The sequence below is a fragment of the Micromesistius poutassou genome (genome assembly GCF_964030765.1).
Source record: "Micromesistius poutassou genome assembly, contig: SCAFFOLD_2485, whole genome shotgun sequence".
Lineage (NCBI taxonomy): Eukaryota > Metazoa > Chordata > Actinopteri > Gadiformes > Gadidae > Micromesistius > Micromesistius poutassou.
In genome coordinates, this window is record NW_028180151.1 from 42,504 (window position 1) to 67,331 (window position 24,828).

A 24,828-nucleotide genomic window follows, 5' to 3' on the forward strand; every position below is an offset into this window, starting at 1 on the left:
ACACCCCCCAGACCACTGGACTGTTGTGGTGTCTGTGTGTCTCTGACCTCCACCCCCTCCACCCTCAGGGTCTGTCAGGGCACCCCCAGCCCCGCTGCAGGGGGGCTCTGCTGGGGGCCGTCTACCGGAGCGACCGGCTGGAGGTGGACCTCCTGAACGCTGACATCACCGCGCACACGCACGCCGCCAGCACCCAGAGCAAGGTGCTGGAGGACGGGTGGTAGGTGGGTTATAGACGGTGGTAGGTGGGTTATAGACGGTGGTAGGTGGGTTATAGACGGTGGTAGGTGGGTTATAGACGGTGGTAGGTGGGTTATAGACGGTGGTAGGTGGGTTATAGACGGTGGTAGGTGGGTTATAGACGGTGGTCGGTGGGTTATAGACGGTGGTAGGTGGGTTATAGACGGTGGTAGGTGGGTTATAGACGGTGGTAGGTGGGTTATAGACGGTGGTAGGAGGGTTATAGACGGTGGCAGGTGGGTTATAGACGGTGGTAGGTGGGTTATAGACGGTGGTAGGTGGGTTATAGACGGTGGTCGGTGGGTTATAGACGGTGGTAGGTGGGTTATAGACGGTGGTAGGTGGGTTATAGACGGTGGTAGGTGGGTTATAGACGGTGGTAGGAGGGTTATAGACGGTGGCAGGTGGGTTATAGACGGTGGTAGGTGGGTTATAGACGGTGGTAGGTGGGTTATAGACGGTGGTCGGTGGGTTATAGACGGTGGTAGGTGGGTTATAGACGGTGGTCGGTGGGTTATAGACGGTGGTAGGTGGGTTATAGACGGGTGGATGTTGGGAGGGTTGGTAGATCACGGGGTGGATGATGTATGATGGGTGATGATGAATATGAGGATGAATTGGTGGATTGTGTGTGTGTGTGTGTGTGTGTGTGTGTGTGTGTGTGTGGGTTGAAGTGCGCTGCTGTCAGTGACTCCTCCCACTCTGGTTTGTGTTCATTCTGGCTCCCCATAAGGTCGTCCCTCTGGCTCTGATCTGTCTGCTGATTGGCTGCTCGGTCTCGGAGGCGGAGTCCCACCTGGTGCGTCAGCCAGTGGTCCGTGAGGTGGTGGGGGCGTGTCTGTTTATATATAATTATACGTACATAAATTGTGGGTTCATCGTACTCTTGTTTGTTGTGTTTTTTTTCCATGAATGCATTTCCTTTCCAGTTGAACTGCGGCAGAGTAGTCAACTGATGATGAGTATATTTAAGTTTTTACTTATTCCTGTATATAAAAAAAAATTGTGAATAGTGCCTAAAGAAACCCCCAATTGATCTCCTTAAGGGTGGGGGCGTTACGGGGTAGTACTATAATGTTCTGGCTCTTGTGGTGGCTTTGTGTGTTTGCACTAATATGTTGTTTTTGTTTTGCTCCTGCATTCAATCACCTCCATCACCTCCTGGAGGCGGAGCCTACTGGCTACGAGGTGCTGATTGGCTCTCCCTGGTTGTTGGCGCCGCCCCCACTCATATAAAGCCCAGTGGAAGACGGCGTCTCTCTCTCTCCAATGGAGCACAGGCTGCCCACCTGTACACTGGTTACTTTTAGTTCAACACTGTAAATCATTACTGAATGCTTTCAACGCCTTCCCTTTGTTACTATTATTTACTCCTTGGTGGAGAGTTTCCTCACTTTAGGTGTAAGATCAGTTAGGGTAGTCAGTTAGCTTCACCGGAAGACGCACTGTTTTGATTTGTCCGCTCCGTGACTTGTGCGTCGGGCTCGGGGGCAGGTAAGGTGCTCCACCCACTGGTGAGCGGGAGGGTTTCTTCTTTTTTTTTTCGGTTTAAAATGTTTAGCCTGACGGTGAATTGTCAGCTGTGACCGAGAGCGGTGAAGCGTTCAATAAATGTGACGCGCCGATGCATGGGTTCATGCAGTTTTGCGCAAGTTTAAAATGTTTCCGCGTAATTTGTCAGCTGTGATCAAATGCCTTTAATAAATTCCACCTTTATGTCATAAATATAACATGCCTTTGATTAATGTTTGTATGGTGCATCTAATCGAGGCCTATCTCAGGTTCAATCAGATTGGCTTTGCCCGCCTGTTTTTTCCTGTGCCTCCTATATGGACATTTGTGGCTCCGCCGCTGTAGGTGAGGGTAACATACAGTGATGTTAAGCCTCCAAGATCATTTCTCAAAATGCTATTTAATGAATTAAATACATTTCATTCATGCAGTTTACGTTCATTGGATTCCAAAAAGTTTCCAGACTACGAGTCTGAACTTCCTGTTTCGGAGAAGTCCAACCCGCTGACGCGTGACATCGACCAGGCCTCAGCCAATCACGTGGTTAGGCTGCTGAGAGCCTGCGACGCAGAGATACTCCAGGATGAGAGGAAGCCCTTTTAAGGTCAGAGGTCAATATTCATACATTCAAACAACGACACAGCGCACTTGTCTATTGTGCTATGGTTCTGTTATAAGTTAGCTTTCTGTGTATTTGTTAACATGGACAGATATATAAATCTTTATCATCATTAAACAAGTGATCATAGTATGAGGGAATGTAGTTGAAATCGTACAATACAAGCTGGTACGTCTGTGGTTACAAGAACACAACATGTTGTACCACATTATCTATCGTAGACGCCCTGAATGTTTTATTTTATTAGTTTTTCTCCTCAAAGCAAACATACGTCTCATCTCACACTAAAGAATGTGTTAAATGTCAACCCCAGACCTGCTGAGAAACCAGCGGACTTCACAATGGTGACTTTACTGCTCATAATTGTTTATTTTGTATTCCTTCAAAACAGAAACTTCTCAGCGACAGTGTGATGAAAACCTTGCTGGCGGTCGCAGTGAAGGCGGCAGACATCCTCAAGGTCTGTTGAGGCCTGACAAATGTCTCCCTCTGTCCGACCGCCTGTCCGTCTGTCCGTCTCTGTTGGAGAATAAACGGTAGAGCTGTGTCATTGTGATTCCGCCACCAGGGGGCGCCAGACAGCCTTGTTGTACTGAGCGGCTGTGGGACGTCTGGTCAACTGGCTTTCCTCGTAGCAGCTTGGTTAGGTAAAAAAAAGATGTGTAGACAAGTTCATGTGTGTATTGTATGGTCATTGTGTGTGTGTGTGTGTGTGTGTGTGTGTGTGTGTGTGTGTGTGTGTGTGTGTGTGTGTGTGTGTGTGTGTGTGTGTGTGTGTGTGTGTGTGTGTGTGTGTGTGTGTGCGCGTGCGTGCAGCTTTGTGGGCGGTTCTATGACGATGTTGCTATTATGACGGCGAGATAAATGAGCTTTGCGCCCGACGCAAATCTAAAATGGTTGGTCTGAAACCTGTAGGTGTGTTTTGGGCGTAACGTGCAATAAACCAATGAGAGTTCCATCTCCCATCCCCTTTAAGAGCCATGAGCGCATTTGACTTGACGAGTTGATATTTTGACAGCGCGTTTGCAGTCTCCGCTGAGACAGATGCATGACCACCAGTGGCGGCTGGTGGTTTTTAGAGTGAGGGAGGAAGGACTGCGCGCTTGGTTGCCATTGGCCTGCTTGCACTGTTAGTGGCGTTTGGTGGCATAAGTATGTGAGGATCAAGTTGTTTCAGGGTGTTTTGGTGAACTACAAAATAGCAGGGAGGGATAATTATGTGAATAAAATGTGTACAAATCCACCAGTGGCAGCATTGTACTTTGAAAGCTGGTAGGCAGCATGTCTTGGACTACAAGGGCAGAAGGAAAGGATGCAAAGCCAATTAGTCAAATCAGGCCTACTCTTCATTTGTAAAACTAAATAAAAAAATCTGGGCCTATCATTGGGCCTATTTTTGCCCTCAATGACTGAAGCATTTGGTTGTAATTTGGCTATGTTTATTTTCAGCTACTATTGTTTCAAGAAAAATGAAGACACAAGACCAAAAGTGGTGCCATTTAAAATGCATCATGCTCTGAATCATTCACTAACATCCTTTCCACAACATTAAACAGAACAGTCAGAGTAACAAACAATTAAAAGAACAACAAGAATATAATTTCACAACTATTGACATGGGCTGTAAGCCTAACATTGTTTGAGGCAAATGTGGATGTTAATGGATGTTTGAGAATGTTGGTCATGGTGTTAAACCAATTAAGATTGAGGGACTTCATTTATAGATCAAGTCAATCCTCCTCTCTGTTTGCGCCGGCCCTCTTGTACGTGTTAGAGATCCTGGGCTAAGCTCGGTGGAGGAAGACTCTGGTCTATGTGGCCAACACAGGTCACTCGGTTAAGCCCCTACGAGGTTAAACTAACTTTAGGCTACACGCGTTTCGATGGAACTCTGGGGTGTCTCTTAGCACCTCAGTCCCTGTGGGCCACGAAGCGGGGAACATGTCTGAACCTCTTTGTATTGCCTCACTCTCCGGACCAGCCACCATCAACCCTGTTAGTGTCATGATGACTCAGCTCTTGTGTGAAGGCTGGGAGAGCTGCGGGCCGTCGGTCGGGCCCCTACTGGGGAGCCCATCACAGAGGAACTGATTGAATCGCCCACTACAACACGTAGTGAGGTCGTTTTATTTAGATTAGAAAACTTGTTTACACAATGATAGAGAAAAGAATGGTCCAGAAAAAGAGCCTAAATGCTAACAGAGTCTAATATATAATACCGTTTTACACAATCCTAGAGAAAAGTATGATTCATTGAGTCTAAATACTAAATTGTCATGAGGGGTTCTCGTAAGAGGGCTACACGTTCTTTTCCTCGCATGTCTGTTAGAGTCAGCGAGTGAGTCTGTCAGACTGCGTGGGCAGTGTTTCGATGAACCAGATAAGAAAGCTAGATATAAGGGAAATAAGCTTGATCCTCACAGCCTGAGACTGTGTGGGGGCTATCTCAATAAGCTAGATATAAGTGAAATAAGCTCGATCCTCACAGCCTGAGTCTGTGTGGGGGCTATCTCAATAGAAGTATTCCTCGGGGTCTGATGGAGTCAGCGAGTGACTCTATCAGACCCCGTGGGTCAGTGCTACGATAAGCTAGACCTGAGAGAGGGTCCTGGGTGCGCTCTACCAGCTGACTTGTGCGTGCGGAGGCAGGCGCATGTGTGGTTGTGATGGATCCATGTTCCTCTTTCTTCAGGGACAGAGGGGTATGGGGGTTCCTGTTTCTACGAGGTAGTCGGTACACTTAGTGTTGACGCAGCAGCTCAGCAGTACAATATTTCTCACATATGGCAGCACTATTCAACGAGGAAGTCCTGCTCATATATGGTAGTGCCGCAGAAAGTCTGTTTTTTTCCATGAGCAGATGGGTACGAGGGTTCCTGTTTTCTTCAAGGTAGTCGGTACACTTAGGCTGGGTTGCACCAACATGGATTCATTTTTAAACGGGATTAAATCAAGGTTTAACTGTTAACCGTGTTGCACCAAAACTTTAAACCTAGTTTAAACCTAGATTAATATTAATCCTGGTTATATTTAACCCTTTGGTATTCTCAGTTTAAACCCAGGATAAACTTGGATTAGCAGTTTTATTTAAACCACCCCTGGGGGAGGTTTAGATCAGAGTATTGTAGTGTGCATGTGCAACATGGCTGGATGTATTCGCTGGATGGAGGTTTTTTTCAAACGTTGAAACGTTGGACCCCCTCTGTCTTGAAGTTGAATTCATGGTTAGGTTCTAGCTGCTGCTTAAATGAGTTTGCTAGTTGGTTGTTAGGCGCTAGCTAGTTCTTACTGTTATAAACCTACCGTTACAGGGGGGTAGTACGGGATCACGGGCGGACGGGATTTGATTCCTTCCTGTTCCACTGTTAAATAGCGAGACATGTATTTCAAAAGTATCAAAGGTTCTAGCACTATGGTTAGAGATAGGTTATCATTTGGGGCTGTTTGGGGACATTTAATACGTATACCCTCCGTTTCTTTTACATCTGGTCAAAATCCAAGATGGCGGACAGTGAAAATGAATTAATCTTACTTTAATCTTTGTTTAAACTGGTTTAGCTAATCCAGGGTTAAAATTGAGATGTGCAACGCACCTCGGGTTAATTAAAAACCCAGTTTAAACCTAGATATACTAAACCTAGATTAACCCTAAACCAGGATTAAGTTAAACCACGTTGGTGCAACCCACCCTTAGTGTTGACACAGCAGATCAGAAGTTCAATAGAATTGATATATTGTCCGGATAGGACTGAAGTTACTACTTTACAACCTCGTTGATGACCCACATTTAGAAAAACGTGTTCTTTTAATTCAGCCTTGGGTGAAATCGAAGCGTAGTGTCTGTGTGCTTCCACCTTTAATGAATGCATGCCATGCGCGCTCCCGCGGCCGGGACACAATTCTTATAGGGGGTAACTACATTCACTGGCTTCCTCCATCTTCTGCGCCACCGTTTTAAATAAATCGCCGTTTCTCGTTTTCTGACGGCGACAACAACAACACGACTATCGTCTCCTTCTACTTCCGGCTCACGGCCCCGGGAAAAGATCTCGAGCATGCGCAGAACGCAATTAACGCATAATCCAATTAGACTCCGTACATGCACGCTTAACTCGACTATGAATCGCATTATCTAGGGGTCTTAATTCGACTATGAGAAACCCAATTCGGTTCGATTTTAGCTTGACTAAGGTGTATACATGCATCTTAGTAATACAATCATAGTTGGACTAACCCAATAATTTGACTTTCTTGAGTGTCATGTAAACGCACTGAGTGATGACTGTTACAGAAGGCTACAGACCTTATCTAGTGATGGGACATTTTAATATCCTTCTAACCTTATATAAAGTTATAACAGCTTATTGTTAGTGTGGTTTAGAGCAGGATAACAGCTGACTGATATAAAGTTATAACAGGTTAGTGTGATGGTTTAGAGCAGGATAACAGCTGACTGATATAAAGTTATAACAGGTTAGTGTGATGGTTTAGAGCAGGATAACAGCTGACTGATATAAAGTTATAACGGGTTAGTGTGATGGTTTAGAGCAGGATAACAGCTGACTGATATAAAGTTATAACGGGTTAGTGTGATGGTTTAGAGCAGGATAACAGCTGACTGATATAAAGTTATAACAGGTTAGTGTGATGGTTTAGAGCAGGATAACAGCTGACAAAGCAGTTTGGTACGTTGTGTGTGCGTGTGTGTGCGTGTGTGTGTGTGTGTGTGTGTGTGTGTCTCCTCCTCCTCCGTCTCTCTGAGCGTCAGATCGGTTCCGTTCTGAACTTCCTCATCTGAGCGGTCTGTCGCAGCCAGCAGCTCTTCTTTCTCCGCTTTTAAAACCTTTCACCTGATTAACTTGTTTTATAAACACTTCAACCTCCGTTTCTTCACTTACATTTATACTTTTATAACTTTATACCGTATGGACGCATTTTAATCAGAGAAAAGATAAGGTAAGATACGTTCAATCCGTATCCGTTTGTAAATCAAAACATGAAAGGGCAACGCTTATGCATAACGCGTATATAGCTTATACACACGGCAAGCATATCTTTTCATTTATATTCATTCAAAATATTGACATACTATTTTAAAATGAAAGAGGCTGGGGTTTAGTTTTATATAATTTGTTTTTATTGTTCAGTAGTATATGCCTACATGAGGCCGTAAAGCACAGTTAACAGAGCTGAGGTGGAGTCCGTAGATCGCGTACTTGGTATTGAGAAACGGCCATCATATTAATAAAGAGTAGACGCCGCATTGGCTGCTGGGCGCAAGAAATGCGGCCGCCATCTTGGAGCGATCGACCGCATTTTAATCACGGAGTAGATAAGGTAAGATAAGATAAGATAGACAGTTTACTACCGTTTATATTGTCTTTAGGTTACTGGTATATAATAATAACCAGTTTACTACCGTTTATATTGTCTTTAGGTTACTGGTATATAATAATGACCAGTTTACTACCGTTTATATTGTCTTTAGGTTACTGGTATATAATAATGACCAGTTTACTACCGTTTATATTGTCTTTAGGTTACTGGTATATAATAATAACCAGTTTACTACCGTTTATATTGTCTTTAGGTTACTGGTATATAATAATGAGTTTACTGTAGAGAATACATCGTTAGTTCATGTTTTACTGCTTTACTGACCTGTGGTAAATTCAACATTGCGTTCAATATTCAAGGCTCAGAATGAAGAGAAGGACGTGACAGAAGTCCTTTCAATGTGCTGATATTTAAAAGGTTTAATATTTGTGCGTATTGACTGGGGATTGACAGTTTTATAGATCCTATAGTAGCCTGTTGCTGGACTGTACCACTTTCACAGGGGGGTTCCTGTGGGTCTAGACTCGATTCCTATGGCTTAAACCACAGCTGGAGCCAGAGAGAGAGCCTGGAGGGAGAGAGAGAGACCCGTTGGTCATAAGAGGATACCCTATCGATGTGTTGAGCTTCACCAGTTGATTTATATGGAATCTGTGGTTCAGTAAAGTGGCAGAATTCAGACTTTGTTCCAGTGGAGAAATGATTCTAACGTTCTTCACTTTTAATTGTACCACAATGCATTTATTAAGTCTATTGTGTATCCTTTTTGTGTAGTAGTTTAAGTACAGTTACAGTCTCCAAGGTGTTTAATTCTCATCTCTCAGTTCTCATGTGCTGTACACATCTGTACTGTAGTGAGGGCAGTGTGGGTATGTTGTTGTGGGGTTCATATTGATGGTCTATGACGTCCATAACGCTTTAGTGTGACGCAGTCACAATGATCGTCTCTCTCAATAAACAGCTAAAGTTCAGAAGGCAAATGAAGTGATGGATGAGTTGTGTTTGTGTCCAGGTCTCCAGTCTACTATGGATGAGGAGAGAGAGGAGGGGGGTCCTACCTCTAAGACCACTCTGTCTGGGGAACATGGCCACCGGAGCAAAGCTAAGAGGTAAGAAGAGGATCTCTCTGTCTGTGACTGTTGTCCATCTCAGAGCTCAGCAGTGATACATCATGACTCCATCATTAGTCTGAGTAACAGGTGTGTGTGTGTGTGTGTGTGTGTGTGTGTGTGTGTGTGTGTGTGTGTGTGTGTGTGTGTGTGTGTGTGTGTGTGTGTTGAAGCCCAGAGCAGCAGCAGAGAGCAGACTCCCCTGGACCCAGCTGTGTCTCCATGAAGAGTGACCGCTCTATGGAACAACCTCATAACTTTAAAGATGGAAATCTGTCTATTGAGAAGAGGTGAGGATTCATCAGAGATCATAAATATTATGTTCATTATATGATATAAGGATAACTTGTTAGTAACCGAGTGACACAGAACGCAGGTGGAGACGTTGATATCCGTTCTAACTCTGATTCACTCGCACCAGAACAACGTTACAAGTAGCACTTGTCATAACCCGGCTCCTAGGCCATGACAAATACAGCATAGGACACCATAGAGGGCAAGAAATGAGTGAATTTATTATATTAACTTAGACAACTGAGGCTATAAGTACCAATGTGAAGTGTGTCAGTCAGTAACATCAGTAATGTAAATGTGGATGTGTGAGCAATTTGAGGTGTAAATGTTGTAAAGCGAAAACAAAGCAGAAACCAAACAAAGAGAATGTGCTGCTGCTGCTGGCGGAGATGCAGCCGAATGCCAGAGAGAGACCAGAGCAGAGTTGAGCCAGGGTTTTTATCCTTTCAGGAGCGCCTGCACCAGGTGCTCCAAATCCGTACTCTGCTGATGGTACATTCAAGGACGCATAGGAAAAACAATAACTGGTCAACCACATCAGAACATCAACACTAGACAGGGACCGTCACACACTCAACAGGTGTGGTAGAGCTAAGGCATGGGAATAACAATGCAACTATCCATTGCATAGAACAATAAAGGTACAGCTTCTATCAAACGTCCATAGATCCTGGTTCTTGTTTTTCCAGAAGAGTCCAGCAGCAGAGAGCAGACTCCCCTGGACCCAGCTGTGTCTCCATGAAGAGTGACTGGTCTATGGATCTACCTTACCAGTTTAAAGATGGAAATCCGTCTATTGAGAAGAGGTGAGGACTTAGAGAGTGAGCGGTCAGACATGGAGGGGGGCTTCTTCAGCGGTGGAGGGTCGGGGGGGCAGAGGCGGGACATGTTATGGTGGTGAAAGGCTGTGATTGGCCTCGTCACTCTGCAAGCAAGAGTTGCCAGATTGTTTTGCTCAAAGGTGACTCCGATCCGATTTCATTCAGAACAGTGTGAACAGCACAAATCACACGGAATCAGGTCTGTTCAATTGTGGTTTGGGCCACTTCCATACGCGGTCCTGAATCAGATACAGGAGGGATTTCTCTCACTGCGACCTCATGTTGAACAGTCGTATCGTAACGTGACTTTGACGTCACTCAGGGATGGACAACTTTCATGATTAAGAGGGCCACAATTTTCATCATCACCATCAGAGGGCACATGACCGCGCTCTTCACCTAATCGGATATGAGAGAAGATACAAAAGAATAAAAAAGAAGAACAAATGATGTGTAGATATGTGTCTGTATCAGTGGTGGCTGGTGATGAAAGTTGTTGATGGGGCGTAGTCGTGGGCGGGGGTCTGGGGGTCCTCCCCCAGAAGATGTTGAATTTGGTAGATGTGATTTCCTGTATTCTGGTACATTCTGGGGATGGCCACTACCTAAAAAATCTTTCTGATTCATAGCCTATGTATGTTAATTCAAACAACATACATTCATTTCATATTTTCCATGCTCACATGTCATTTTTAACATGTCTATACTCTTGTTAAACGACAAACACAACAAGTGTTGTTTTAAAAGCCACATGAGTGATTCTTATTTTTCTCAGTGCAAAGGGCTCTCATACATCATCATTCAATGATGGCACAAAACTGAAACAGTGGGCCAACATTAAGTGAACAACTAGCATCATAGTCAGTGCAGTTGTAGTAGTGGAGACTTAAGTTGAAATCTTTCATGACTGATATTGTTTCTAAGCAAAGTAGACACATGGGTTTGCCTTTGAATTCTATGAAAAGATACTCTGCTTATCATCTTGACTGAAAGGTACTGTTACTGTTGATCGAGTTTTCTAAATAAGACTTTGACAAAGCAGTTTGGTGTGTCAGTGTTGATCAAACAGATTCATAATTCTGTGATTCTAGTTCAAAGCATTAGGTTACTCAGAGCCAGTAATAACATCTCAGTAACAAGTTATAATATATAGATAGATAATTATGGACTTAAAAGCTGGAAACAAGTGAAATGCTCTCACCTAAAAACAGAAGAATTATCTTGTCAGTGTCAAAACTGCAGTGTGTGTGTGTGTGTGTGTGTGTGTATGTGTGTGTGTGTGTGTGTGTGTGTGTGTGTGTGTGTGTGTTGAAGACCAGAGCAGCAGCAGAGAGCAGACTCCCCTGGACCCAGCTGTGTCTCCATGAAGAGTGACCGCTCTATGGAACAACCTCATAACTTTAAAGATGGAAATCAGTCTATTGAGAAGAGGTGAGGATTCATCAGAGATCATAAATATTATGTTCATTATATGATATAAGCTCTATGGATCCACCTGACCGGTTTAAAGATGGAAATCACCAACCTTCTAAGACAAGGTGAGGATTCAGCCGATACATCAGGGCTGTTCAACTGGCGGCCCGCGGATCATCTTGATCTGCCCGCCCATCGTTAATCAGAACATACCAACGTCCAATCACAGGACCACTTGGAGATGCATTGGTTCATGGCTGAGGCCGTTTATTCTGCTGTTTGAATCGTGTGAATGAAATGAATATTCAGACGACTTGTAGCAGACTTTACAGGTTTAATGTTAGAAGGTTCAACGTCTTTCAAACAGCTTTTATTGAATCAGTTTGATCTTTTGAGGTGAAGAGATTTATTGAAACCAATAATCCATGAAGAATAACACAGGTCTGTGTAGAAATGTAGAAACTGACTGCTCTATTTCTATGTCAGCTAAACGCATTGTGAATCAACACTCATGCACAGTATGAAGGATACTTAGTGTGTTTTTATGTTAACATGTTAACATGTTAGTGCTTAAATTACATAATAACTTAACATTTTCAGCCTGTCCTTATATTTCCATTTCAATAATCTGAGAAAGATTATTGAAATGAAAAGTCATGAGAAAGTAGTTTAGTGGCCCTGCAATAAATGATCAAATGAAACAATATCCACAAATCCTAACTTCCAGATGGTTCTTGTTTTTCAGAAGGAGGCAGCAGAGAGCAGACTCCCCTGGACCCAGCTGTGTCTCCATGAAGAGTGACCGCTCTATGGAACAACCTCATAACTTTAAAGATGGAAATCAGTCTATTGAGAAGAGGTGAGGATTCATCAGAGATCATAAATATTATGTTCATTATATGATATAAGGATAACTTGTTAGTAACCGAGTGAAACAGAACGCAGGTGTACAAGTAGACACTATTACAAGTAGCACTAAACAGGTGTGTTAGAGCGCCCCCTAAGGCATGGGAATAACAATGCAACTATCCATTGCATAGAACAATAAAGGTACAGCTTCTATCAAACGTCCATAGATCCTGGTTCTTGTTTTTCCAGAAGAGTCCAGCAGCAGAGAGCAGACTCCCCTGGACCCAGCTGTGTCTCCATGAAGAGTGACCGCTCTATGGATATACCTTACGGGTTTAAAGATGGAAATCCGTCTATTGGGAAGAGGTGAGGACTTAGAGAGTGAGCGGTCAGACATGGAGGGGGGCTTCTTCAGCGGTGGAGGGTCGGGGGGGGCGGAGGCGGGACATGTTATGGTGGTGAAAGGCTGTGATTGGCTTCGTCACTCTGCAAGCAAGAGTTGCCAGATTGTTTTGCTCAAAGGTGACTCCGATCCGATTTCATTCAGAACAGTGTGAACAGCACAAATCACACGGAATCAGGTCTGTTCAATTGTGGTTTGGGCCACTTCCATACGCGGTCCTGAATCAGATACAGGAGGGATTTCTCTCACTGCGACCTCATGTTGAACAGTCGTATCGTAACGTGACTTTGACGTCACTCAGGGATGGACAACTTTCATGATTAAGAGGGCCACAATTTTCATCATCACCATCAGAGGGCACATGACCGCGCTCTTCACCTAATCGGATATGAGAGAAGATACAAAAGAATAAAAAAGAAGAACAAATGATGTGTAGATATGTGTCTGTATCAGTGGTGGCTGGTGATGAAAGTTGTTGATGGGGCGTAGTCGTGGGCGGGGGTCTGGGGGTCCTCCCCCAGAAGATGTTGAATTTGGTAGATGTGATTTCCTGTATTCTGGTACATTCTGGGGATGGCCACTACCTAAAAAATCGTTCTGATTCATAGCCTGTGTATGTTAATTCAACCAACATACATTCATTTCATATTTTCCGTGCTCACATGTCATTTTTAACATGTCTATACTCTTGTTAAACGACAAACAAAACAAGTGTTGTTTTAAAAGCCACATGAGTGATTCTTATTTTTCTCAGTGCAAAGGGCTCACATACATCATCATTCAATGATGGCACAAAACTGAAACAGTGGGCCAACATTAAGTGAACAACTAGCATCATAGTCAGTGCAGTTGTAGTAGTGGAGACTTAAGTTGAAATCTTTCATGACTGATATTGTTTCTAAGCAAACTAGACACATGGGTTTGCCTTTGAATTCTATGAAAAGATACTCTGCTTATCATCTTGACTGAAAGGTACGGTTACTGTTGATCGAGTTTTCTAAACTCGATCAACAGTAACAACTTAACAGAATTTGTAACAACTTTTTTGTAATCATTGAAAAAGTAAAAAAAGAGTAGAGAAAAATCGGACATTGCAAACATTGCAAACATCAGCCGTGTTCATGTGACTGTCCATGTATAGCAGGGTTTCTCAACGGGGGCGGCAGCGCCCCCTGGGGGGCGTTCGTAGAACCTAGGGGGGCGCTGGGAACGAACACGGGGCAAATTTGCTTGAGTAGTGGTCATTATTTTGAACTTTTTAAACATGGTTTTCAAATATTTTCGGTGCAAAAATAGGATAACTGAAATAAAAAAGCATATCCTCATATTTTCTAACCCCTCTATCGTCTCATCTACTTTTTACTTTATGCTCAGTGCCGTCATGATCGCCATGGTAACGCAGATAAACAAACCCACCTCATCGCAGCAGCGTGGTGCTTTCCGAAACTATTTCGCCCCAACCCCCCGGACTTCCACTGGTTGGTTTGCGGGACATGCAAAGCAAGCGGTGGATGGGGCATTACACTAAGCAACATGAATCTCATCCATATTACACAGTAAGGCAACATAATACGTGAATAAAGATAACTCAGCTTAGCATGCTAATTGTAAACAATATAACGTGCGCATTACATGTAGACCACCGCAACGTCGCTCATTACGTCTGCGAACCGATAAACACTTTCTTTCATAAAGTACGCACACCAACCGTCACATACGCATTTAACACTGATGTTACAGGCGCTGAACTTGTATAGTAACAAACTACTTTAATTACTATTTGGCCGCGAACTTAAACGTGCTACTCGCCAACTCAGAACGAAGCGGATTAAGGCTGCACATGCGCAGCGTTGCTAGGCAACGTCACGTAGACAAAGGGAGTCTTTCGTACACATATTGAACCCAAGTTCGCGGGTTAACGGTTCAATAACCAATAAAAATGTACACAAGCACTGTCACGTATTAAACTTCAATAGCTGAGTAATAAAACCTTTTAATAAAACTCTGAATACACATTTTCTTGTCCAGAAGAAACCAAAACGGCACTGAAGTTTTTTATTCAAGCAATGTAGCACGAGTTGGAGTGGAGTTGGTAACGGATATAGCCTACCCACGGGTGTCGCAATTATTATTTTTTAAACAAAATCAACAATAATAATGGGGGGGGCGCCAGAGGATCAGGGTAAGGTAAGGGGGGCGTTTGCTCAAAAAAGGTTGAGAAACACTGATGTATAGTGTCACATCGGATCTGATATCATCGGATCCGTATCATACAGACTCCTGTAGAGGCGCACTTGCTCAGCAACTCTTCCTTCGAAATCATCCATTCTTGCTCTCTGTGGTTTTTCCGGTCTGTCTGTCCACTCGTACGCCAAGTGACAAAGATCGTGCGGATCCGAGCCATCAGACGCGCCTTAAAAAGGGCGGTGCGACAGCCCATGCGCGGGACACGTGACCGTCATCTGACCGCAATTTTGCCTGATGCGCGGCTCACGCGTTCTCTCAGTGCGCGACTGTGCAGCGCTCTTAAGGCTGTTTTAGTGATGTGGTTGGCATGGTGTGAATGAGAGGGAAATCCTGGTTCTTGTTTTTCTAGAAGAGTCCAGCAGGTGAGAGCAGACTCCCCTGGACCCAGCTGTGTCTCCATGAAGAGTGACCGCTCTATGCATCCACCTGTCACGTTTAAAGATGGAACTCAGTCTATTGAGAAAAGGTAAGTATTTATTTGGGATGATTATTAGGGCTGTAGTCAACCAAATCAAATCTTGGTCGGTTTAATTTCAACAACTCTCTGACAAATCGATTGGTCGATGGGGAAAAAATGATAATAAAACAATGTGCACGTTATTTTTAGATCAACTGAATCCGCCACAGTGCGTTCTACTCTACCTGCTAGCCTCAATATCTCGTCAGGGCTGTTTGGAGAAGGTCGTGGGTTTCAGATCCACTCTGGGTCCGAGTCGACTCGGTCAGGGCAGAGCTTCAATATGAAGCAGTCAGCGGACGAGCCACGGAGCGTCGGGCAGCGTCGTTTATAGACGACACAACCAAGAATTGATTTGAGCTTTCATCTGTTGTAATATAATGGGGCCCACTGGATGGAGCTGCGATTCGTGTTCACACTCAAAGCATATCGAGCATTAAACACGAAGGGAGTAGGTTACACTACTCTCTTGTTAGTATTGTGAGAAATATAATAACAACAAAGAGTCCTGGGCCCCGTTTCCCGATAACGATGGATCCACGCTCGTACGATCCATCGTACGATGGATCTCACGCAGCATCGTTAAAGACCGGGTAAACCAAGAATAATTATGGGTTTTGAGTTTATAATACCACAGGAAAATATATTATTAACCACCCTGCCAAATTTGAAGGACTAAAAAAATCGCGAAGTATATAAAATTATGCTTCAAAGTTGATGAAAAATGAGCAGTAATCCCTGGCTCAGGACGGTGGGGGCGTGTGCGCTGCAGGCCAGGAAACCACGCCCATCACCGGAGAGGTCCAACGGGCAAGCTAGCTGCAAACTGACAATTCAAACCAGACTCGTGAGCGGTAAAACCATAGACGGGTGAAACCACAGAATGCTAGTGCGCGGTTAATGTATTTATACCTAGAGGGCAGCAGGGGGCGGGTTTATGTGAGTAGGACCGCTTTACGTAAAGCGGTCTTCGATGTAGACCCGCCCATTTTAAACCTGCACACAGAACATTCTCTGAGGCCTAGCTCCTCAAGGAAATGATGAATGGGAAAAATATTTTTTACATGTTTTGAGGGACACATTTAAGGCCTAAATAATATGATAAGAAGAAAAATACTGAATTTGGTTTACCCGGTCTTTAATTTTAGGGGAGCGTTTCCCGAAACTCATCTTAACATGAACGCGCGTGCTCTGCTCTTACGACGTCGTAGGATTGTAGCTGTCTACTGACACGGTGCTGAAATGGGCTCGGTAGGAGGGGGAGACGCAGGAATGTTGTTGGATTAAAGTATATTTTGTGGCAGCAAAAAAATATCTCCCCATCAAGGCCAACAGCAGAGTAGCCTACGAAAAGAATAGACTAAGATGAATGCTACAAATATTAAAACACAATTTATTAGGTCTAAGCCGACATATGCTATATCAGTCCTAATCCCGAACGCACCGTGCGTAGGCTACATTGTTTCACGGCATTTTCTCCCCTGAAATAATTCCATATTAAAAAAATTAAAAAATAGCATGTGTCTGTGTGACAACTAGGCCTATAGCATTTATTTAAATGTGCTGATTTGGGCAGACTTTCTCTGATTCCTGCATTCCGTTTCATTCATTCATTCATTCATTCAGTGATTGACGCGCCGCACACTCTCTAGATACTTTGGTGTCAACATTAAAAATGCAACGTTCCATTCATTCATTATCATTCAAACGCAGAGGCATTGACACGGCTATTGCTGTTGCTGGTCTAGATCGATTCCTGCCCATATTGTTGGGCAGGGGGTATGATGGTGCGGGCAATGTAAGCGGGAATGGCACGCATCGCAGCACAGTTTCCCGCAGCAGTCTACGTACAGAAAACCACTCTCTCAACATGGCGATTGTGCACTCCACTAAGGTCAGGGAGTTCGTAACTGTCTAGACACGGTCCAATAAATAGTGAACTTCATCACAGCCTCACCGACGCGCCTACAGTGCTTTATGTCAAACAATCGCAACAAAAAACGCCTGCAGAAATTCTCCGACACCCGCTGGTCTCAGCATGATTCATGTACAGTATGTCTTCTGTCATTGATCAATATGAGGACATTTTAACCACGATGGTTGAATTAAAATCAGAGGGAGACAGCAAGTGCCGCTCGCAAGCGACCTCCGACACGAGCAACGGAATCATTTGATTTTATTATATGCCTTGTGATAGGGTTGCCTTAATGACGTGGCGTTTCATCGGTACATTTATTTTTGGAATTTTAAATTGCTGCAATAAATTATATTTGTGTTGACTTCTAACATGTCTCTGTCTTTGCTGTTTAAATCTAACAGTAGTCTACGAGTAATATATATGCGGGAACCACTGTTTTTGGGGTATTGCGAAATAGCGCCAGCTGGATATTCAGTGGTATTGGATGACGTGTTTTAATAAAACACATCCAATACACGGAATGTCCAGCTGGTGACTCCACTGAGGCTATAGTAACGATGCATCCTAGTGATTAACGAGTACCCCTGTAGGCGTCGTTAGCTACGAGGGTTTTAACGACGTCGTTACGTAACGATGCTTTCGGGAAACGGTCCGAAAATTCTGCGATGATCGTACAACGGTGTTAACGACGCCGTTAGGCTAACGATGCTTTCGGGAAACGGGGCCCTGTTCATTTATTTAATAGTTTCATGTTTTCTTGTGATAGACACAAATACTCTACACGGCAGTCATCAGAGAGGAGATTTGTGTTGCCTGCTTATAGAACAGGGGCTGGGCAGAGAACACTGCACTACAGAGAAATGGTAGCATGGAATTCTTTACCACGTTTTTTGGTTAATGAAACAAGTAAGATGGCCTTTAAAATCAAATTGAAATTGTATTTGTTTACACAAAGTGTTACATGATTGTTTTGTTTCGCTTTTTATTCCACCTCTTTTTAAAAGAGGCTATGTACCTTTTCCTGTGGATCTCATAAAGTACATAAGGGTACTATGACTATGGGTTGATCAGAACAGAATATAACCAACTTATATCAAGTAATGATTTTTATTTCCTCTTTTTTTTAATGGTTTTTGTTTGTGTTGTATGCTGTATAAATGCATGTTTATGTCTAAAAATGACAATGCAATTTGTAACTTGACCACAGGTAGAACAGCACCCAACATTCAATACGTACTCACGTACTCATGCCTTACGATTTTAGCTGAAATGCTTTTCACTTCCTTTACACTTATGTCATGCTTTTTTGTTGTCCTTTCTAACCCAATGCTACCGGACGGATGACTTCTTTGGAATCAATTAGTTTGTAGCGGAGTAAAGGTCCAGTTCAACGTTGAGAGGGTGATACCAAGTGGTATCACTCAAATATAAAAAGCATCGGTTTGCATTTGTCCCTCCCGCCCTAAAATAATGGATTAAGAAGCTCTTAGTTCCTTATAAAAGGAACACCAGCCATTGTCCGACCAATGAGAATTTGGTCCAACAAGTGCATATCGATTAACCGACCAGAACCTGACAGCCCTAGAGATTATAGAGGTACAGCTTCTATCAAACGTCCATAAATCCTGGTTCTTGTTTTTCCAGAAGAGCCCAGCAGCAGAGAGCAGACTCCCCTGGACCCAGCTGTGTCTCCATGAAGAGTGACTGCTCTATTGGTAGACTGATTGACTTTAAAGATGGATGCCCCTCCACAGAGGAGAGGTAGGAGTTTCAAACAGATGATGAAAACAGACCAGTTGGTTGTTGTCAGACTATATCGATTCTATATCAATGTTTACAAGTCATGGGAAATACAATAGTGTGTGTGTGTGTGTGTGTGTGTCCCACAGACCACACCAGGAGAGGTCAAAGGTTACCAGTGCTCAGTCTGTACAGCAGCATCAAACAGAGCTGATCAAGGTGTGTGAATGTCCACCAAGACATTTGACTTTAGCTCTACATGAACATTAAGAAAGCATCTCTTGTGGAGCTAATAGTCTCCAGGCTTCCCTCTTCAGACCAGCGGGGCGTGAATCCAGGACAGATGCTTCTGATGTCCTCAGTGAGTTCAGAGTAAAGTTCTCTGTGATGTTTGTTCTGTTCCAGAGGGCTGAGGAGAACGCACACGCTTTTCTAGACAAGGAGCTGAAGAAGCTATGGAGGGTTCTCTTCCCAGATTACCCACAATGCTCAGAGAGTCAGAGGGAGGAGGAGGAGGTGGATGATAAGAACAAGGAGCAGAGGAGGCGCGCCATAGCGGGAGTGGTAGACATCACAAAGCTCTGCCTGATGGAGATGAACCAGGAGGAACTGGCTGACACACTGTGGGGCGGTAAGAAACTCTTCTTTAGAAGACAGAGACAATTATTTCAAAGGGCAGAAGAGACTCTTATCTCCAAAACAGAGAACAAATGCTAATTCAGTATGAGACTCTTATTTGTTCTGCTCAGATTAAATGACATATCTTGAGATATCTATATATCTATATTATATATATATATATATATATATTTCTAACTTTGATGTTAAAATGGTTTTATCCAGATGTGAAGGTTTATTGTTGGGGTATCAGGTTAAAGAATGTTAAACATCATCATCACCAGCACCAAATCATCCGACCACATCACCCCCGTTCTCATCCAACTACACTGGCTCCCTGTCCAACACCAGGTTGACCTTAAAGGTCCCATGGCATGAAAATGTCACTTTATGAGGTTTTCTAACATTAATATGAGTTCCCGTAGCCTGCCTAGGGCCCTCAGCCCCGTGGGTGCTAGGGCTCTGAGCCCCGTGGGTGCTAGGGCTCTGAGCCCCGTGGGTGCTAGGGCTCTGAGCCCCGTGGGTGCTAGGGCTCTGAGCCCCGTGGCTGCTAGGGCTCTGAGCCCCGTGGGTGCTAGGGCTCTGAGCCCCGTGGGTGCTAGGGCTCTGAGCCTCGTGGGTGCTAGGGCTTTCACCTGCAGTGCTCCCAGGCTTATGAACCCCCTGCCCCAAAACATTTGTCTGACACCCTCGAAACACATGTGATCCAACTGGCCTGCTCTTACCCCCTCCTACCTGGGTCTGCTCACTGCTCTTACCCCTCCTACCTGGGTCTCCTCACTGCTCTTACCCCCTCCTACCTGGGTCTGCTCACTGCTCTTACCCCCTCCTACCTGGGTCTGCTCACTGCTCTTACCCCCTCCTACCTGGGTCTGCTCACTGCTCTTACCCCCTCCTACCTGGGTCTGCTCACTGCTCTTACCCCCTCCTACCTGGGTCTCCTCAGTAGGAGACCCATTAAACAATTCATTGTTTAATGAATTGTAAGGCGACCTTGGGTGTCATGAAAGGCGACTTGAAATAAAATGTATTATTATTATTATCATTATTTATATTAAACATAAACTGCAGCATGTCACTTTACACTGATTCACTATCATTAGACCAATCATATTGCTGTGGAAAAAACGAAATAGTCCTGAACATTTTTAATCTGTAACATGCAGTCTTGTTTGTCATGACCAGCTTCTCCAAGTTATGAAGCCACTAAATATCATGAAGTTGATAAATATTGACATGTTCCCACTGATGCCACCATCCACTAACTGATGTCTTCTGTTGTTTTTCTCATTTAGGATCTGCTGCTGTCGAGTGCCAGCATGAAATCAAGTGTCATTTGAAGAAGAAGTTCTGGTGTGTGTTTGAGGGAATCGCTAAAGCAGGACATTCAACACCTCTGAATGAGTTCTTCACAGAGATCTTCATCACAGAGAGAGGCAGTGGAGAGGTCAACAAGGAACATGAGGTCAGACTGATAGAAACAGCTTCCAGGAAACCAGTCAAGGAGGAAACACCAATCAAATGTGGTGACATCTTTACACCCCTACCTGGACAAGATAAACCAATCAGGACAATAATGACAACTGGAGTGGCCGGCATTGGTAAAACCATCTTAACACACAAGTTCACTCTGGACTGGGCTGAAGGCAAATCCAACAACGACATAGACTTCACATTTCTCCTCACTTTCAGAGAGCTGAATTTACTGAAAGACAAAGAGTTTAGCTTGGTGGAACTTCTTAATCACTTCTTTATTGAGACCAAAGAAGCAGGAATCTGCAGATTTGATCGGTTCCAAGTTGTCTTCATCTTGGATGGACTGGATGAGTGTCGACTTCCTCTGAACTTCCAGTACACCCCGATATGGACTGATGTCACAAAGTCCACCAAGGTGGACGTTCTGCTGACAAACCTCATCAGGGGCGACCTGCTTCCCTCCGCTCGCATCTGGATAACCACACGCCCTGCGGCAGCCAATCAGATCCCTGCTGAGTGTGTTGACATGGTGACAGAGGTGAGAGGGTTCACCGACCCACAGAAGGAGGAGTACTTCAGGAAGAGATTCAGAGAGGAGACATTGGCCAACACAATCATCTCCCACGTCAAGAAATCACAAAGCCTCCACATAATGTGTCACATCCCAGTCTTCTGTTGGATCACGGCTACAGTTCTGGAGGACTTCTTCAAAACATCCCAGAAAAGAGAAGAGACGCCCAAGACCGTGACTCAGATGTACAGCCACTTCCTGAGGGTTCAGTCCATACAGGGGGACAGGAAGTATCATGGGAGAGCTGAAACAGATCCAAACTGGAGTTCACAGAGCAGGAAGATCATTGTTTCTCTGGGAAAACTTGCTTTTAGCCAGCTGGAGAAAGGCAACCTGATCTTCTACGAGGCAGACCTGGCAGCGTGTGGCATCGATATCAGAGCAGCCTCAGTGTACTCAGGAGTGTTCACCCAGATCTTTAAAGAGGAGTGTGGGCTGTACCAGGACAAGGTGTTCTGCTTTGTCCATCTGAGCCTCCAGGAGTTTCTGGCTGCCCTTTATGTCTTTAAGTACTTCATAGACACTGGGGTCAATCTGCTCTCAGAAGAACAACCAAAGTCTGGGGAAGATAAAATCCTCCTCCTCTACCAGAGTGCTGTGGACAAGGCCTTACAGAGTGAGAACGGACACCTGGACTTGTTCCTCCGCTTCCTCCTGGGCCTCTCTCTGGAGACCAATCAGATTCTCCTACGAGGTCTGCTGGGACAGACAGGAAGTGGCTCAAAGACCAATGAGAAAACAGTGTCTTACATCAAGAAGAAGATAGATGGAGATCTCTCTCCAGAGAGAAGCATCAATCTGTTCCACTGTCTGAATGAGCTGAACGACCGTTCTCTAGTGGAGCAGATCCAACAGTACCTGACATCAGGAAGTCTCTCCAGAGGATCTCTCTCTCGTGCTCAGTGGTCAGCTCTGGTCTTCTTCTTACTGTCATCAGAAGAGGAGCTGGACGTGTTTGACCTGAAGAAATACTCTGCTTCAGAGGAGGGTCTTCTGAGGCTGCTGCCAGTGTTCAAAGCCTCCAAAACATATCTGTAAGTTCACTAATAACATGTATTACAATACACACAACACTATATACATAAAATATAATATAATGTATATATAATAATATATGCTAGAATATATAAGTTATTATAACTAACAAAACATATCTGTAGGTTCACTAATAATATGTATAACTTATCATAATATAGAGAAAACTAGAATATAAAAGGTATAATAAAATACAAATTGTATCTGTATGTTCACTAATAACATGTATAACAATACACACAAGATAATATACATAAAACTAGATAATAAAAGTTATAATAACGTAGGAAACATCTCTGTACGTTCAGTGATAATGTATTATATTACACACAAAATAATTAATACTAGGATATAAAAGCAGTAATGATTTATTTATTTAACATACTCCCCAATCATAACAATCATAAAAGATAAATGATAATAATTAACAATGATTCGCCGAAGGTCTCGGGGGCTATTCCCCACTACTCACAGAGCCTGAGCTGAATCATTGTTTTATATAAACTACACGTGAACACTCCAAAAATAAACAAGATTACACTTTTTGCCGGGATGTATTTGTTTTTATGAGCGGTTCATTCGTTTTTATTGGCGTGACGAGACGACCATCACTCGCGCTACCCAATGGGGGAGGGGGGAGAGGGACAGAGGGGGGAGAGGGACGGAGGGGGGAGAGGGACGGAGGGGGGAGAGGGAGGAGAGGGGGGAGAGGGACAGAGGGGGGAGAGGGACAGAGGGGGAGAGGGACGGAGGGGGGAGAGGGACAGAGGGGGAGAGGGACGGAGGGGGGAGAGGGACAGAGGGGGAGAGGGACAGAGGGGGGAGAGGGACAGATACGGAGGGGGGAGGGACAGAGGGGGGAGAGGGACAGAGGGGGAGGGGGGAGAGGGACAGAGGAGGGACAGAGGGGGGAGAGGGACAGAGGGGGAGAGGGACAGAGGAGGGACAGAGGGGGGAGAGGGAGGGACGGAGAGGGTAAGGGAGGGGGAGGGACGGAGGGGGGAGGGAGGGATGGACGGAGTACACACAACGAAAACATACATAATAGTAGAATATAAAAGTTATGATAACATAGAAAACATCTTTTGAGGTTAACTTATAACATCTCAATATACACAACGTCATATTGTGTAACCAGGGTGAAAAGTCAAACTCAAAAGCTCTATTCATTATGAAATAATAATTAAAGAATGAATAATAATTGTTCATCAATAATTAAATGCACCTGTATTTAAATATGTTGCTATAAGTATAAATAAATAGTTATTGATGAGGTTACATGCATAAATATACGTTCATTATTAATAAAAGGTGACCCACTATTTTAAAACGTTTAACCTTGTTCAGTAGTTTGGTTATATGGACGCATATATCAAGACACATTTTCTACTGGCTACAATCTTTTTAATTTGGTGGCAACCTAAAAAATGTGCACCCTTTTATTAGACGTGAAAATGTCCTTGGTCACCTCCCATCAGTGGAGGTTTCAGGAACGGGCGAAGCGGGCAGCCGCCTGGGGCCGCATTATTTCATGACACATGGGGGGCGGCACGAGTACACGAGAAAAAAGAAAATCATCCGCGCCGCAAAGCGGTTTTCTATTATCGCTCACATCACTGTGGGGGGAGTTGGCTCACCGGCGCCCCCTCTGGCTGCAGGCGCCCTGCTCCCTGAGGAGGTGACGTCACAGAAGCTGTGTGAGAAGGGGAAAGGGGAGTGGGGGGGGACAGTTCACCTCTGGGTCTCCATAACAGACAAGGGGGGGACGGGGAAAAGGGAAAGGGACAGAGGGGGGAGAGGGAGGGACAGAGGGGGGAGAGGGACAGAGGGGGAAGAGGGATGGAGGGGGAAGAGGGATGGAGGGGGAGGGACAGAGGGGGGGGGGAGGAGAGGGACAGAGGGGGGAGAGGGACAGAGGGGGGAGAGAGGGAGAGGGACAGAGGGGGGAGAGGGATGGAGGGGAGAGGGACGGAGGGGGAGGGAAAGAGGGGGGGAGGGGAGAGGGACGGAGGGGACAGAGGGGGGGAGGGGAGAGGGACGGAGGGGGGAGAGGGACAGAGGGGAGAGGGGGGAGGGAGGAGAGGGACACAGGGGGGAGAGGGAGAGGGGGGGAGGGACAGAGGGGGGAGAGAGGGACAGAGGGGGGAGAGGGATGGAGGGGAGAGGGGA

General features: G+C 44.6%; 1 protein-coding gene across 10 annotated transcripts in view; it reads left to right on the plus strand.

The window, feature by feature from the left end:
• Positions 1-731: 731 nt before the first annotated feature.
• Positions 732-24,828, plus strand: part of LOC311371096 (protein NLRC3-like) — a 48,618-nt gene continuing 24,521 nt past the window's right edge. For 3 of the 10 annotated variants that reach the window (XM_084489326.1, XM_084489319.1, XM_084489318.1), the window contains exons 1-11: positions 8,039-8,817; positions 8,991-9,107; positions 9,801-9,917; positions 11,247-11,363; positions 12,091-12,204; positions 12,444-12,560; positions 15,194-15,310; positions 18,864-18,980; positions 19,109-19,178; positions 19,365-19,590; positions 20,873-22,658. In XM_084489326.1, coding sequence (XP_084345452.1) covers positions 8,696-8,817; positions 8,991-9,107; positions 9,801-9,917; positions 11,247-11,363; positions 12,091-12,204; positions 12,444-12,560; positions 15,194-15,310; positions 18,864-18,980; positions 19,109-19,178; positions 19,365-19,590; positions 20,873-22,658 — 3,020 coding nt within the window. In that variant the 5' untranslated portion in view covers positions 8,039-8,695. The other 7 variants (XM_084489321.1, XM_084489322.1, XM_084489324.1 and 4 more) reach the window with 7 other exon arrangements.